Source organism: Eschrichtius robustus, chromosome 15 (genome assembly GCF_028021215.1).
Source record: "Eschrichtius robustus isolate mEscRob2 chromosome 15, mEscRob2.pri, whole genome shotgun sequence".
Taxonomy (NCBI): Eukaryota; Metazoa; Chordata; class Mammalia; order Artiodactyla; family Eschrichtiidae; genus Eschrichtius; species Eschrichtius robustus.
In genome coordinates, this window is record NC_090838.1 from 19681446 (window position 1) to 19699303 (window position 17858).

Here is a 17858-nt window from a genome sequence, read left to right on the forward strand (position 1 = left end):
CCTTCCACAGTGTCTAGCACATAATACGGAGTGATCAGTAAATATTTGATAAAAAGAATGAATTAGGCTCTCAGCCCTCTGAATGTCTAAGTAGAGGTCTGTGCTTCTCGTGCACAATTTACCATATTCTTCCTTGTCATGTAATGTTTTTATCAGTCTTATACTCCCTGCTAGAGATTTCACTCTGTGAAGACAGACACTGCATTTCCCACTGTGCTGCAGACACCAGTGTTTAATGAATATCTTTTGTGTTGCACAGATTGCGGGAGTAGGGGTATCTCTGGGTATCCAGACCAAACTCGACTCCAAATTCTCCCTTCTGCCTTGGTTCAAGGGCAAAAGTGACTCTCAGCGAATCTCAGAGTCACCTGACCTGGTCCTAGAACTGGACATAGAAAACAGAGCTGCTTTGTGAGCCATCTGAGGGTCTAGGTTAAATGTGAGCTCCAGGAACCTTCCCAGAGTTTCCCATGGGGCCTCAAGACTTGCATGTGCTGCTGAGAGAGGTAAAGAGGTAAAGGAACAGGAAGAAAACTTGGAAACATCAAGGGAGTGGGAGTGGGTGGTGAGGCCAGAGAGAAATGGGAAACATGGGTTTGGGGCACAACAGAGAGCACTGTTCCAAGAGTCCAGTGACCTAGATTCTCTCTCTGGCTCTGTCCCTGCCTTAGGTGAGGAAGGAAAGAAAATGAATACGTGAGTGCCCACTGTGTACTTGCATGTAGGTTTTATATAAATTTCCCAACAGTCCTGCAGGAAGCTGAGGTTCAGAGAGGGAGATGACTGGCCTATGGACACACAGCTCAGTGTATCTAGGAAAAAGGACACAATTTAATTTCTCACAGCCTCAGTTTCCTCTTCATTAAAATGAGGGACATGACAGCATCTTCAAGGTTCTCTCCTCTCTAACTTCTACTAGTAGAATATTTTGAGGACAAAACCCCTCAACCATGGGGTAAATGTGAAATGTAGAGGGGGCTGGGTGAGAAGCCTTAGGGAAGCCCTGAGCTGGGCTAGAATTTGTCTTCAGGCTGTGGGCGTGAGCCTTCTGCCTCTCTGTGTCTGTTTCTCACTTGGTTCCAGAGGGTGAAGTCGGCCCTGGGGCACAGGTAGAGAGGATCCTGGTCACAAAGCATGTGAATTACACTTGTGAATCTGGGAGAGGAAAAGCAAGCTGACTTCCTGCAGCACTTGAGCGGTGGGACGGTGTGCGTTTCCTGCGTACCTGGCCCTGGGAAGACGCGCTTTTTGGTAGGGAGCACTAGGCAAGAGAGTGGCTGGGAGGGCCATAGCTGAGGGCTTAATTAGGGAATGGGGTTTATTAAGGGGGCCAAGGGAGGGCAGGGCGGAAGGTTATGCCCCAATACCTCTTCCTGGCGCCCCCTGGATCAGCCAACGCATTCTGGATAAATTTGGGGGAGGGGCTACATCTGCAACTTCCAGCACCCCTGCTGACCCTCGGTGCCCGCGGGTTATGGGAGATCTCAGCTGTAGGCCTGAGCATTCCGACAGGAGCAGGGTGGGTCACTTCCCCTGCGGGACGCTGCCTCTGGAAAATGCGCCACCCAGCACCTGGGGTCGACAGCCTGGGAAAGGTGCTTCTAGGGATTTGGGTTTCTCGGGGGGTGGGAATTGCCGGGGGGCGAGGCGGGGCGGGGCGGAGCTTGGGCGGGGCGGCCCGGCAGTGGCCAAGCCCGCGGGAAGGGACGGTCATTAGCATAGCCTCCGCCCCTCTCGGCGCAGCCCTGCCCAGAAACCCGAGCCGAGGCCGGCCGCGCTCAGCCGGGGCTGCTGAATGGGCGTGCGGCTCCCGGCCCCTGCCCTCTCGCGTCCGGCCCCCGCTCTCGCTCCTGCTCCAGCTCCTGCTCCCGCCCCGCCCGGGCCTCCGCCGGCCGCCGCCATCGGCCACCCCGGCTGTGAATGAAAGGCCGGCGCCGCCGGGGGCTGGCTGCAGGCGACGCGGCCTCCCGGGAGGCACTCGCCCCGCCAAGATGTACGGTAAGGAGGGCTCTGCCTCCGGGCTCGCAAACTTGCAGAACGCGGACCTTTGTCCCCCTGCGGGGCCCCGGCGAGGCCAGGGGCGCGGACTCGGTGCCCGGCTGGGCTCTTTCTGTCGCTCTGTGTGCGCGTCTGTGCTGGGAGGACAAAGATGCTCAGGACCGGGGACCGTAGGGTCCTCGAGGTCCTTCGGACCTCGCTCGTTTGAGGGCGCTGGGGCGGGTGGGCGGTGGTCCGTCGGGGTGCAGGGGGCTCGGGGGATCCGAAGCGGCTGGGTTCTGGGGAAAGCGAGTCTCCCTTGGAGGCGAGCAGACAGGGGGTGTTGTGACAGCATTTGCAGAATTAACAAAAGCAGGTTGTGCTGGGGAGTTTTATGCGGGAAGCCGGTCCGGGATTGCGGGGAGACGCTCGCTGCCTGCCTTGTGCCGGCTCCGAGCATGTGGGAGGCGGCGCCCGCGGTGCAGAGGGCTGGCCAGAGAGCCAGTTCTGGGAGCCTGGTCTCGCCGCCCCTGGATGGACCTGCCCTTTGCTTGCCCCTGCCGCCCGTGGGACCCAAGCTCCCGAACTTCCAGATATGCCCTCCGCAGGGATGAACGGGAGAGACGCTGCTGAGGGTGCCGGGCAGCTCTGAGTGGCCACCTCTGGCTGTCCCCTGACCTCTCTTGCCCCCTTCCACGGCCATCCCCTCAACTGATGTGCAACAGTTAGCCAGACCCTCTTGATACCCTGTTCTGCTTTAAAAATTTCCAGGAATTCCTCTGGTTTTGGAGGCAGTGTGGGTGAAGAAAAGAGCACTCTGGGTCTCAGATTGCAGCTCTGAGGAATGGAGGACTGGAGACCCAGACCAGTTTAGAAATCAGCGGCATTACAGAGCCTCCAGATACTCTGAACTGGTGTGTGTGTGTGTGTGTGTGTGTGTGTGTGTGTGTGTGTGTATGAGAGAGAGACAGACAGACAGACAGACAGAGAGAAAAAGAGAGAGGATCCCCGTGGACCTAAGTCCATCGGAAACCAGGCTCTGGCAGCTATTTAGGGCCAGCAAAAGAGCTGAAGCTATGCTCAGCTCCCACCCCCATGGCCAGGTAGGGGCTAAGGTGGCACCTGAGGGGTGAGTGTCAGAAGAAAAGCACATTCCCGATTTAACCCATCACCAAGGCCGCTCAGCTGCCTCACTCTGCAAGCAAGCGCTATGAGTCACAAAGTTTGAGGCACAGGAAGCTGAGAGTGTAGTACGAAGGCTCAGCAGTCAGTGGGCCTCATTATTTAGAGAGACACTCAGCCTTTTAATCAGCCTCCTTTCCTGCCCCATTGGTCACACATGTGCATTTCTGAACCAGGTTGGAACATCAGCAGGTCCCTTCAGCAAGTATCATCTCTTGGATGGGCCAAGGCTGGGGAGTGGGGTGGGAGGGGATTGACTTCAGAGCGTGTGCTGCTGGCCAATGGGGAGTCTGCAGGAAGGTAGCAAGGCGGTTGTGTTTTATAAGCTAGGAGGTTGTGAGGTTCCCAGGAGAGAGCTATATTTTCTTACTCTCTGTTTTTCCCCCATTCTTTTCTGCAGAGTGAGCAGCCTAAAGCTGCAGATCACTTGATAGAAGCATGTGACTGCAGGGGCACCTGCAGTGGGGAAGGAGTTAGGACAAGGCCCATCAGAATGGGTAAGAATTAGGAACCCTAGTTCTGCTGGGTCACCTCGAGGCATTTAGTCTGAGACAGTTTGATAACTGATCCCAGGATACCTGAGCGTTGGGGGTCCCAGTCTGCCTCTGTTGTGTGAAGCAAGTCAAGGAAGAGTTGGATGGTACAGAAAGGTGAACCAGGAGGCTGGCATATCTGCGTGCTATTTTTGGATACACCACAGATTTTCAGTTCTCTTTTATAATATGTTCTTATTCCTCCAGATGCAAACAGAGACAGTACTTACCCCTGAATCATGCATATAAAGATTGTAATGAAGGAATCCTCTGCATACTTGCCTGCAGCAAAGTCATGCCAGTGCTGGTTGGGAGATGATTACTGAGTCTTGCTTAGTGCAAAGCCTTGTCTTAGGAGGTGTGAGAGGTGCCCACTCTCCAAGGGGAGGGCTCGTTGGCCTGGATTTCAGTATTTTCTTGACTTTCATGAAAAGAAAGGGTCCATGTCATACTTATAATCATTCTCTCCTCAGCGGCAATCAAGTGATGAAAAAAGATGTGAATAGGGAGGTTGGGAAGGCATAGAATCATAGACTTCTTATATTTGGTTCTTATTTTCTGAGTGATTTATCCAAGGTGGCACAGTTAGATGGAAAAAGGCAAAATGAAAACAGGGCTTCCTAGCTCAGTGCCCCTCCCCCTCCCCTGATGCCCTGGGTAAATGCTCACTGGGAAAATGCCACCAGGGATTTTATTAACTGATGGGCAGTGAGAGCCCTGTGTAGAGCCAACAGTCACCTAAGAGCTTTAGGTAAAGGTGTCCCTTGACCATCCACCCTGGTTACTGGATCCATTATCAGTGTGCATAATCTCACTCCCATTGCTGCCTCTCAGCTGCGTGGTGATGCTGGACAGATCTTCATCTCCCCTCTCGTCTCCTCCTCACCTTACCTCTGCCCCCGACAACTCAGTCTCCCTGTGTCCTCAGTTTCCCCCATCTTCTTCCTTCCATCTATGGGAGAATAAGGGCCCCTTGTCTTTGCTAGAGGACACGGTGTCATCTGGGACAGAAAGAATCCTAGACATGGGGCCAGCCCATCTCAACCCAGAGTCAGTTCATGTTTGTTTCATCTCAGACAAGTGGGTTTGTCTCTCAGAATGATATCTCTATAAAACGGCGAGAGGCCCATCCACCTCCCAGGTCTGTGTGAGCCTCAGACCTGGACCCTGGATGTGACAGTGCGTTATAAGAGGTTCTGCACTCACAAGACAAATTGCTCAAGAGCCTGTGCCCTTCAGGTCCTCCTGGGCCTTTGCCCTTCTCTTTTCTTCTCTGCTGGCTCCTGAAGATGCCTGTTTGCATAACCTCCCACCCCAGCTTAACACACAAGTCACCTTGACCTAGCTAGCCACTCAAGCCACTGAACTACTTCTCCTTCCCTTCACCAAACTCACCCCAGCTGCTCCTCACTGCTCACTCATTCCTAAGCCCCAGTCACTTTCTGGAAATGGCTCTCCGAAAGGACGCAGGTGACTCCCCACACTCTTTTTCTACCTATGAACACAGACTGACAAGGGATCTGGGAAACTATAAAAGCCCTTTGTACTGGGGTAGGAAGATTGTGAGCAAATTCTCTGCAAAAAATGGATTCCCATTAGGGTTTTTTTGTGTGTGTTAGAATTACATAATTAAAAGTTTCCCTCTCCTTCTCCCCTGGGATGGAGCCACGGTGGTCCCACCTAGGAGCGTCCCACTTACGCACCAAGGCTGGGCCAAGCTCTCCAAGAAATACTACCCTCCGGAATCAGGGCAGCAGGCCATGAAGACGATTGGGAAGCATTTCCCCAGAACCACCGTCTGTGTAGCCCAATCTCCCTTAAACAAAAGCTGCACTAACGAATCCCTCCTCACCTCTCGGTTCTGCCTCATGCCCAGCATAGGCCTTTCTTCATGCTTTGTGATTCAGAAAAGCCGACTGTAGGGAAAAGAGCAGCAGCACACAAATTTCTGTACATGTGCGTTACAGGGCACATGTGTGTGTGACTTGTGGGTGGCGGGGAGAAGTGCAGGGTGGAGCTGACCCCACGTGCGGCACAAAGACTCACCTTGGCAGACAGCTCCACAGATCCTGCTTCTCATCGCAGGAGACACACATACACACACACACACACACACACACACACACACACACACACACACACACACACACACACACACACACACACACACACACACACACACTCCAACCTCATCCCCCAAATCCTGAGGCAGTCCTATGGTGCAGCGTGGGGCTTGTTCAGGTGGGAGCTGTCCCCCTGCCCCCTCCCTTCTCCTCCTGACTCCTTTATTCCCCTTAGGGGGGTCGTGGGGGGGGTGGAGTGAGTAGAGCCTGTTTTCTCTCTTGCCGCCCACAGTTCAGTGATTTCAAACGGTTGCAGTTTCCTTATTGCACATAAATAAAAACAAAAAGTTAATATCACCTTATGGAAAATCTGGAAAAGGGAGGAGGGAAAAAAAAACATCCACAATTCTACCCACTAGAACCAATCTTTCATATTGTTATATGAATTACCCCTAAGATTTTGTGCTCACCTGCTTTTTGCCCTTTCTTTTCGCTTTCCTGCCTGCTCCTGGCGTGTTACCCTGGTTGTGATGGTGGCTCTGCCCCTCAGGTAACCTTGGACCTGACTTTCTGAGCCTGTTTCCTGGCTCTACAGGATGACAATGCCCACCTCATGACAGGGATTAATCAGGATAAGAGAGCTGCCCCCCTTTCTCCTTCCCTTTCTTCAACTTTCTCTCTTCTCTCCATTTCTTATTTTAAAAAAGGGGCAAAAAAAAAAAATTTAAGCTTATGTCTGATAAGCTTAATAACAGTGCTTGTGATACTGTTCCTGGTATAAACAAAAGAAAAATCTACTTTGAAAAGCACCTTTTGGGAATTCCCTGGTGGTCCAGTGGTTAGGACTCTGCGCTTCTACTACAGGGGGGCCCGGGTTTGATCCCTGGTTGGGGAACTAAGATCCCACAAGCCAAGGTGTGTGGCCAAAAAAAAAAAGCATCTTTTTTTTTTCCCCCTGGTAGTCACCCAATCCTTTTAGAAAATCTGGAAAACACCATAAACAATAAACAAGTATAACTTCTTTTACTGTTTTGATATCTTTCCTTCCATGCATTTGTTTATGTGGTTAGAATTATTCATTTCCCATAATTTGGTATTCTATTTTTTTCTACTTAACATTAGAATATAAGCATTGACACAAAGTCACTGGCTGCCATTTTTAATGCCATTTTAATGCTATGTAACAGTTCACTGAATGGACATATAATTTCCTTATTGTACATTTAAGTTGTTCATAAAGATTCAGTGTTATAACCCTGGGAAGAGTAGCTAGTGCACAGAGCTTTCTCTGAACTTTGGAGTATTTCCCTAGCCCTCCAAATGGGTTGATCAAGGTATATAAACACTTTAAAGATTTGTTACATATTGTCAAATTGTTTTCAATTTGTATCGATTACACCAGCAGTTATGAGAGTACCTATCTCCTTGCACTCTCAAAAGCATTAAAGGTTGAGATTTTTTCCTAATCTTACTAATTTGATAAGAAACATTATATAATTTTAACTTGTATTCTTTATTACTAGTGAAGTTAAACACTTCCTATATTTTCTAATCTTTTGCATTTTAGTGAGTTGTCATATGAGTATGATTAGTTTATTTATTGAGGACTTAACCATTGGCCTGTCATTTGCTTTATGCTTTGTATTTTGAAGGGAAATAGAGATAAACTGTCAAGTATTTGTGGAGTGTCAACTATATATGATACTACGGGGCATCGTGAGGGATAAAAAATGTATAAAAGTTCCTTCCATCAAGAAGTTTCCAGTTTCAGTGCGCAAACGAGTTGTAAAACCTGCAAAAAATTAAACGATACAGAGACAGGTTCAGTAAAATTACACAGTTTCGCAAGGTGGAATGGAGCTACTCTTCAGATGGTCAGCCAGCAATATTTGGACGTGGAAGAGCCCACTGGGAGGTGGAGCCATTAGGAGGGCTTTGCAGGGCAGCAGGCATTTGTATGATGTTCTGAGGGCTGGGGGATGGGGGGCGGGGGAGCATGCCGGGAGATACACCAGTGTTAAGTGCACAGAGGTGGGGAAAGGAAAGACATGTCCAGGGATAGTTAGGGAAAGTACCTGGGATTGGGCAGTTTAGATGGTGAATTATGTGATGGAGAAGGAGATTTTGTCAGGATAAGGAGTTTTCACTTACCCCTATGAACAGTAGGAGCCGGTGAAGAGTTGAAAACTGTCAAACGGCTGATTTGCTCAATTAATGTTTTAAAGAAATGAAACTGGGGGGCACTGTGCAGAATGGGTGAGGGGATGATGGGAAAATGAAGGAAAGAGGAGGAGATAGATGCTGAAGCCGCAGGCAGTAGCCTAAGGAGTGAGAAAGCTTTGGACCAGTTACAATTGTGCGTATGCAGTGGAAGATGTTTGCCCCTTTAAAAAAAAAAAAAAAAAAAAGCACTAGGACTGGGTGGGGGGATAAGGTGAACTGAAACTTTAAAAAAAATTCCCATGGTACATAAAATGTGGGTTATATAAGCAGATATAAAAAATAGTTTATTGTGAAATAGGTGCTAAGTTACCTAGAACAGTAAATTTATTATAATCTAATTCTAAAGAGGATTTGGAGCATATATTTTACACACACACACACACACACACACACCTGTGCTACAATAAATAAAGAGATCAATGCAAAGAAAATCTAAGAGTAAAACAGAAAAAAAAAAAAAAAAGCCAAAAATAAAGTTGTATCAGGGAAAAAACACCTACCAACCAGCCCTGTTGCAAATTCAGTTTTGAGCTTCCTGTAGGCCAAAAAAGGGAGGAGAAAAGTCATTTGCAAAACTCATAGCATCTTTAAAACTTTTAAAAACTGCAATTGCCTGGGACAAATACAGTTTTTTGAGATGCTAAGATCTGAAAGAAATTCCTCCCTGAGTTCCTCCTTAAAAAGGAGATATTTAAAAAATATTGGCCTAAATTAGATTTTTCTTTTGAAAATATAGTTCCCTTAATCAGCTCTATCCCAGTTTGTAGAGTATGAAGACTGGTCCAAATACAAGTTTGTGGATTCTGATTCCTCCCTGAAACGGCCACGGGCTCTGCCCTCGGCTTCCTTCCTGGTTTGGATGAGCCAGGACCTGCCGAGGCTCTTGCCCCGCTTCGTGGCTGTGGATGTTATTTTCTCCTTCCACGGATGAATGTGAGTCTTTTGAGAGTGTGCTCCCTGGAGAAGCTGTTCCTGTCTCCACAGTCCAGGGAGGCCTGTCTGTCCCTCTCGTTCACATGCCTTATTTTAATTCACTGCACAGCCATTGACCACAATCTAATATTCCTCTTCTCTGTGTTCCCCACTGCATCTTTTTTTTTTTAATATGTTTTGGTTTTTTCTTTTAATTAATTAATTAATTTATTTATTTATTTTATTTATGGCTGTGTTGGGTCTTCGTTTCTGTGCGAGGGCTTTCTCTAGTTGTGGCAAGCGGGGGCCACTCTTCATCACGGTGCGGGGGCCCCTCACTATCGCGGCCTCTCTTGTTGCCAAGCACAGGCTCTAGACGCGCAGGCTCAGTAATTGTGGCTCACGGGCTTAGCTGCTCCGCGGCATGTGGGATCTTCCCAGACCAGGGCTCGAACCTGTGTCCCCTGCATTGGCAGGCAGATTCTCAACCACTGCGCCACCAGGGAAGCCCCCCCCACTGCATCTTTAAGGCGCAGAGCACTGCCTGGTATGGAGTAGGTGCTCGAAAACCTACTCATTCATCCTTGTTGAATGGGTGAATCCTGAGCTAGATGCCTTTTCTGAAATTTACCTCTTTATAACTTCTGACCCTCTCTGTATTTCAGCCTTAACTGTGTTTTGAATAACAGTGCAATTACGCTTACTTTCGTTTCCATTCATTGGGCACCACTATGTGCCAAGCAGCGTTCTAAGCACTTTTTAGGTATTTACTGATTTAATCCTCCCCAAATTCTAGGGGTTGGTAATTATTATTCTCACTTTAGAAATGAGAAAACTGAGGAGCTAAGGGTTTTAGTGACCCGCCCGTGGCTACACAGTTATGTGATTGGGCTGGGATTTGAACCTCGGCATTGTAGCTCCACAGTGCGGACTTACCCCCTCTCCTACAATGCTGTCTCTAGAATATTCTGAATATTTCAGAGAATATGGGTCTTTCCTTTGCAGAGCTCACTGCACCACAGAGACTGACACATGTTAACTTGGGGAGAGAGGAGAGCGTGCACGTCAGGGATGCACTGCTGAGGGGGACGTGCCTTCTCACTGGTCCCAGGCCCGTCAGCAGGGAAGCAGGGAGCTCACTTCAGGCTGGAGCCTCTGCCTCTTGGCAGCCTCCCCACCTCCTTTATCATTGTTTTGCTTTGTCAGAGAGAGAAAGGGCCCAGGAAGAGTCTGGGGGACCTAGATGAGAAAAGGTAAGCAAGAGAGGATTCAGAGAGTAGGTTGGTGAGGGCGGAAGACAACGCAAGCGCCAGTGATGGCATGAAAAACAAGGGAGCTTGGGCATGCATCTCAGAGAGAGAGAGACTGGCAGGCAGGCGGGTGGGGCTGTCACTCAACCAGCACTGAGTCACACACATGCCTTGTTGGCAGTGTTCTTAACAGCGTGGTCCGTGGTCAGTGCTTGGCCTGGAGGACCCAGAAGGACCCCAGAGACTGAGACCTTCATTCACAGGAGGAGCTTCTGTTTTTCTGATAGTTTGTCTGTGAATTAAAACTCCTTCCCTACATCTTCAGGTCCAGCCAGCCTAGAAGCAGTGATTGCTGCCTCTGAGAGGTGGGGTTAGGACTGGGCTGTGTGTGTTAGAGAGGGATGGTGGTCCAAGTCCCCAGTGGCCGCCTTCTAGCCATAGGACCCTGGACAGATAGTTCCTCTCTCTCTGAGCCCATTCCCTCCCCTATAAAATGGAGATAGTTTGCTTTGTAATGAGAAAATGCCCCCATACATGTATTTATGTTATAGAACATCATACCTATGAAAGGGGATATTATCATCATCTGAGCAATTCTTGTGGATGCTTCTGGGGCAAGGCCATGCCCTCTCCAGAAACAGTGGCAATCCCTGCTTACAAGGATGAGTATATCATATTTAGACTGTATTTGTTAAAATCCTTAGACAGAAGGGTCTGGTAATAAGAATGTCAAACCAGAGAGCTGCTACAGGATTGGCAAGCTGGGCCCCTGCCTCTGGGAAGCCTATCTGCCAGATCACTATAACGCTGATTCTGTCAAGCACTTTCTTGTCTCCTAGAGGACCATGCGCAGATTGGTGGTCCGTGACTGTGTCCCTCTCATCCCTGTACCAGAAAGATGAGAAAATCTCTTAGACCACAAAGAGGACAGGTGTGACATCTTCATCTAAGTCCTTAGACTATGCTAAATTCTTATGCATTACTAAAATGTAGTGATGTTTATTCTGTGTCATTCTGTTCATTACCTCCACTCAGAACAACCCTTTGGTGGTGGACATCATTACACCTGTGGCTGAGCTGGGGACACAGAGATTCAGAAGACCAATAATTTGCCCAAGGTCATGCAGCTGGTTGAAGTTCATTCTCCACTGTCTCCTAAGCAAGTGTTCACAGAACTGCATGTGAGATTAAAACACTGCTTTTGTACCTGATGGCAATTACATGTGCTTTATGCCAAATAGCAAATTTCACCACAAGAGAATTCCAAACTGAATATTTTAGTAGATTTTACATAGTTTAGTTGTGGCTTTACGTCTAGGAATATGGGTGCCTGATGAGGACTTTGAAGTTCAGTGCCCTAATGCACATGCTGTACTTTGCCTATAAATCTGAGAATTAGGATTCCTGGACTCAAATGCTAACTTTCTCATTACCCTACAGAAGGACTCAGATAAATTCAAGCATCTGGGAACCAGGAGTCTTAGATTCTTAGCCTGGCAGGGCTCCAAGCTTCATCATAACTATTCAGAACAGTTTCTCTCCATGTCCCAACTTTCTTTTCAGGTGAGTAATATGGGAAATAACATTTATAAATCATAAGTCCTAAGTTACAAGAACATTTATAAAGACCTTGGGTGAAGATCTCTTAGAAGAGCACTGCTTGTAATAAAGCGATGCATTCCCAGCACCTCCTAGCTTCTTACTACTTGTGCAGGAGGTATGTTCCTAGAGCTGAATCATACAGGATGGATGCTGAAAAAACCCAGAGCTGTGCAGCCTCCACCAAGCCTTCTTTGTGTCCCCACTGTACCTTATACTTGGCTGTTATTTTTTTCATGTATTTGTCAAACTGAATGTCATTTATTTCTTTACACACTTAGATCTGTGAACCTCTTGAGGACACAACCTCTACCTTAATCTTTGTTTTTCCTAGCATCTAGGGGAGATCGTTGGTATGTAGTAAGACCTCAGATATTTGCATTGAACTATAAAATAATTGTATGTGTCATTCATCCAACCATAGGTACATACTTAGCAGCCCAAGTTTCCAAGGTACCAGTGATGGTGGGCTGGGGAATCTCTCTAAGGACAGAGAGAATCCTGTAGTGACAATAATATTTTACCATCTTACTGTGCCTTCCCGCCTCGATCATAATTTTGTATAGCATAAAGAATATGCCAGAATATAACCATTTGGCTTTTCCTCCAGAATTTAATGGGGTTAATCATGAGAAATAGCCACTTGGCCTACCGATGAGATGGTTAGGGCAGTTAGAGAGTCATTCTTACATATTTCTTTCTTGGTTTGTAGAGCTCGGAATAAATGTTACAATCATTTTCTTCAAAAAGGAAGGTTACTTAGTGGCATAATTATGGGTAAATCTTTATTTTGATTTCCATTCATATTGTTTGTGCAGTATTCTTTCACAAAACAAGAAAGATGAAAAGGCCTTTTGAGGCAAAGGCAATGAAATGTCTGTTTCTCGAAGCACTTGGCCAGAATGTTCCTGGATAAAGCACTCTGCACCCTTGTGCACCTTTGGTCTCAGGGCTAGAGTTCGGGGGCACCTGGAATAGCAGGTGTGCTGACTTTGGCTGAGGTTCCTATACAGGTAGAGTAGAAAAGGGAAAAAATACCAGGGTCATCCCATTGTTTCCCTCAAACCCCTGATAGGGGCATGGTCCTTGTAGCAGGCCTGGGTCCAGGGGCTGCTAAATAGAGTAAACATGTCTGATTGTCTGACTATCTTGAGAAATTTCACCCCAAAGCTATTCCCCAGCACTGCTGGGAATGTCCTCTTCTCCCCCAGACAACGCTGTCGGAGCAGAACAGGGCTGAATGTTCTGGAGAGGAGTGGGCGGTGCTGGACATCATACAAGGCCTCCCTTCTGTTTTCTCAAGGACATTCATTTCTGCACTGGGAGGGAGCGTTGGCCGTCAGGGTGATTCAGGCTCTGTTGCTGTGTGAATCTGGGCAAGATTCTCAACCTCCCTCAGATTTAGGTTCACCGTCTGTAAGTTGGGAGAGCTGGGCTGGATGGTCTTTAAGGGTTTCCCAGTTCTTACGTCTGCACCTGGGTTGGGGTGACTGGTCTGTCCTGTGGGTGAGACAGCAGGGACGGTGGGTGCATTCACAGCAGGAGATCCAAGTGGCAATGTAGGCACTGGGGTCTTGGGTTCTTTATGTAACCTGGCATCCATTTCCTTACTGATAAGACCAGGATAATGATCCCTTTGTTAATTCAAACAGTGTCTGTCCTGGGGTCCTGTTGAATGAAATGACGCTCCTGACGAGTTTGCTGGGGTAGGTGTGGATAAGAGGTGTGTGCCTTCCAAGTGCTGGATGCTATGACTCTTGCCCTGTGTACATTCACATTTCACAAAAATCCTGTGTGGTAAGTGTTCTTTTCCCCTCTCCAATTTTCATATAAAGATAATAAAGTTCAGAGAAATTAAATGCCTTGTCCAAGGTCATCCAGCTCACTGAGTGGCATAACTAAGAAAAGAACGAGGTCTGGTTTTTTTCCCCAACACTATTTTCTCTTCTAGTCCAAATGGACTCATTTAAAATGCCATTATTAATTGGACCACATCAAAATTTAAAACTTTGGTGCACCAAAGGACACTATCAACAGAGTGAAAAGGCAACCCACAGGATGGCAACCTAGAGAATATTTGCAAATCATATATCTGATAAGGGACTTCTATCCAGAATATATAAAGAATGCCTACAACTCTACAACAGAATAACAACTTGGTTAAAAATGAGAAAAGGACCTGAATAGACATTTCTTCATAGACAATTATAAATGGCCAACAAATACATGAAAAGATGCTCAATATCACTAATTATTAGGGAAATGCAAATCAAAACCACAATGAGATACTACTTCACACTGATTAGGATGGCTATTATCAAAAAAACAGGAAATAACAAATGTTGGCAAGGGTGTGGAGAAATTGGAATCCTTGTGCACTGCCGGTGGGAATGGAAAATGTTATGGCAGTTTTTCAAAAAATTAAAAACAGAACTACCGTATGATCCAATAATTCTGTCTCTAAATATATACCAAAAGAAGTGAAAACAGGGCCTCAAAAAGATATTTGTACACCCATGCTCATAGCAGCATTATGCAAAATAGCCAAAAGTGGAAGCCACCTAATTATATCTTGACAGATGAATGGATAAACAAAATGTGGTATATACATGCAGTAGAATATTATGCAGCCTTAAAAAGGAAGGAAATCCTGACACATGCCACAAAATGGATAAACCCTGAGGACGTTATGCTAAGTGAAATAAGCTAGTCACAAAACAACAGACTCTGTGATTTCACTTATATGAGGTACCTAGAGTAGTCAACTTCATAGAATAGAGGTCAGCAGGGGCTGAGGGGATGGGTATGGAGAGTTGTTTAATGGGTACAGAGTTTTGCAAGATAAAAAGAGTTCTGGAGCATAAACAAGGCTAGGCTGATGACCTAGCATTAGTCACCTTGTTGCTTGGGGTGTATATAAAAGGAGACCCAGAAACTGACACCATCATAATCTTGGGATCTTTAGAAAACTCCTCCAACTTAAATTAAGAATATTATTAAAGTGCCATCTTTCAAAGAAAGAAAATTTGAATAATATCAAGGTCATGTCTGCGACTGCATTTTTGTGAAAGTGGCTGGAGGAATGATTATCAAATTTGGAGGTTCTGTTACAAATGGTCTGATTTAATGGCAAATGCATTATTCACCTTGTGGAGGAAGGTGCGTCTCAAGGAGCTAGCCGCTGTGCTTCTGAGCAGTGAAACTGAGGTACCAGGAGAGGTCATATGACTGCCAGTGGAAAAAAGAGTGCCAGACACATTCCTCTGAAGAAAACAAGCAGTGAATTCAGATGTCGGCCCTAATTGAACCACAAGAGTTGGCGCTTGAAATTGCAGGTTGATTTCTGGTGAAGCTGCCTCTCACAACAGGCAACTCTAAGTGGCCTGCTCTGAGGTCAGCAGCAACAAGCTTTATTTATTTATAAGCAAAGCTAATGCTACGCTAGAAAGCCAGCCTGTCATCAATGCATGTACACTAGCCCTGAAAGAAACCCTCTAGAATACTAACAGTGGTTATTTCTGGGTGATAGGATCCCACATGATTTTTAAACTTTCTTTTAAAAACTATTTGGGGGCTTCCCTGGTGGCGCAGTGGTTAAGAATCCGCCTGCTAATGCAGGGGACACGGGTTCGAGCCCTGGTCCGGGAAGATCCCACATGCCGTGGAGCAACTAAGCCCGTGCGCCACAACTACTGAGCCCGCGTGCCCCAACTACTGAAGCCCGCGCAAACCTAGGGCCCCTGCTCTGCCACCGCAGTGGGAAGCCTGCGCACCACAACGAAGAGTAGGCCCTGCTCGCCACAACTAGAGAAAGCCCGGGCACGGTAACGAAGACCCAACACAGCCAAAAATAAATAAATAAATTAATTAATTAATTTTAAAAACATTGTAAGTCAACTATACTCCAATAAAAATTTAAAAAAAAATTTTTTTAAACACAGAAAACAAACAAACAAAAAAACTCTTTGGTATTTTTTACATGTTGTATAGTGAGCATGTGTTTTAATGGCAGAACATAAATATAATCCAAAGTGTTTTTCACCATCAAAGCCCTGTGGATGGTTATCTAACATCTTCTAATTATGTTTTAGGTATGATTAGGCAAGAATACATGCAAAAACAAATCAATGATGATAGAAGTTAGAAATCAGATAGTGGTTGGGTGAGGGGCTTGACTGGAAAGGGGAACTCTCTGGGGACATCCCAAATGTTCTCTCTCTTGTTTGGGTGGTGGTTACACAAGTGTATAAACAGTTGTCGAAACTCAAGGCACTGAACTGGTAAGATCTGTGCATCTACTGCATGTTAATTATACTGCAATAAGACAGCAGGAAACCCAGGAAAAGAAGAAAACATTCATGCAAACAATCACAGGTCTGTTTTGCATTGCTGGCAGCTGGTGTGCCAGAAGACATCCAGGGACCTGTGCCAGCCCCACCGGGCTCTCACCCGAAGCCCAGCAAGGTCCCCAGCACCCCAGTAAAAGTGCTCATTGAGAGCTGCTGGTCGGGGCGCATGCTGCTAGAAAACTTGTGCTGAGCAGAGAGCGGGAGAAGCTGACCCAGGAAGTCCAGGCCGGCGTTGGCAGCTGGGAGGTTGATGGTGCTGGCAGGGCGGGGGGGCAGAGGGCCCGTAAGGAGGGCCATCTGGTGCAAGGCCTTTGGAGCACTGCCATGGGCATTGCTGACTCTTGTTGGACCTTAAATGACAGAACAAAGCGTGGCTTGACCAGGCCTGCAGCCCTGTCTCAGCACCAGTACCAGCACAGAGGATGGCTGAGCAGGGCTGGGTGTGTGTGCAGGATTGATTTTTCCATTTCCTCCTTGGGGCTTCTGTGACCTCGCAGTGATGTCGTTCTCCTAAGAATGCATAGCCTTTAATGGCCTTATTATTCACCTGTTTCTTAATAATGTGCTGGTTTGTGATATCTGCACAAAGACCTACATCTCCCTAGCTAAAAATGGATTTTTTTTCCAATGGCCCATGGAAGTGAATAAATCTCAGTGTCTCCTTTGCAGCCCCGGGGTTAAGTGTGAAGACCCTATAGTCAGATAGGCCTAGGTTTGAATCCCACTACCCCAAGTAACAGTTGTGTGACTTTGGATAAGTTTCTCAACTGTGTGTACTAGGCCTCATTTTCCTTGTCTGTAAAATGGGGACATAGATCCCACCTCAGTGTTGTTGAGAGGATTGAATAAAACAATGCATTCAAACCTCTTAACAGTCCCTGATGCATAATGAGAGCTTAATGTTAGCTGATGTTGATGTTAATAGGAGGGGTTGTAATATGTATTTTACTATCAACGGATCCTTTTTAATGACAACATAGCAATAACAGAGCCACCCCTCCAGAGGCTGAAGATCTGATTTGGAGCTCGCAATCTCCACTCATCATTCAGAGCTTTTTAAGAAGCTGTCCCTGGCCAGCTGGGTTTCTGCTTTCAGGATCCACTCTGCTTAGCTGCTTTCTCAGACTATCTGCTTTTTGCTTCTTGCAATGTGGGCAGAACCTGCTGGAGGGACTTTCTTCCTTGTGCAGGTATATACTCAGTATGCCCATGCGCACTAGAACTGCCTCATTAAAAATGGGTCTTGGCTGTGCTTGGCCTGATGCTTACCTGGCATTTTTAGTGTGGCTCAACCTAGCACTTGTTTTGCTTTTTTTTTTTTGCCGATTTCTGGTGCTTGCTCCTAATTCTGTTTTGCATTTCAAAAGTGTTGCTTCTGAAAGTCCCCTCTGGCACCACGGTCACGCTGGTCCTGACTTTATCTTTTAGCAGCTCTGGGCACGGTGCCTGTTTTGTGTTCCATCACCACTGCTCATGCTGTGACAGATTCTCTGATTATATATTTGGCCTTTTGAATGATTGATCTTGGAATCTTAGCCTTTAAGAGTCTGTGTCTTAAATCTGTTAGTTCATCTGTATATTTAAAGCGCTCACACTTGATCTCAATCATTTTGGCTCCATAACAATGAAGCTTCCTCTGGTTTCTATATTTGATACTGTGTGTTCATTTGGAAAGCTAGAGGTGAGTAACCTTGCTTTTTATAGGCTGCCTGGTGACCACAGTAGGAAACTGGACATATTATGGGAATGGGGAAAGCATTCATGGTATAA

General features: G+C 46.7%; 1 protein-coding gene across 3 annotated transcripts in view; it reads left to right on the forward strand.

The window, feature by feature from the left end:
- The first annotated feature begins 1834 nt into the window (after window positions 1-1834).
- Window positions 1835-17858, forward strand: part of EFR3B (EFR3 homolog B) — an 86820-nt gene continuing 70796 nt past the window's right edge. For 2 of the 3 annotated variants that reach the window (XM_068564704.1, XM_068564705.1), the window contains exon 1: window positions 1922-1998. In XM_068564704.1, the coding sequence (XP_068420805.1) occupies window positions 1992-1998 (7 nt within the window). In that variant the 5' untranslated portion in view covers window positions 1922-1991. Of the gene's footprint in view, window positions 1999-17858 lie in introns of all 3 variants that reach the window. The other variant, XM_068564706.1, reaches the window with a different exon arrangement.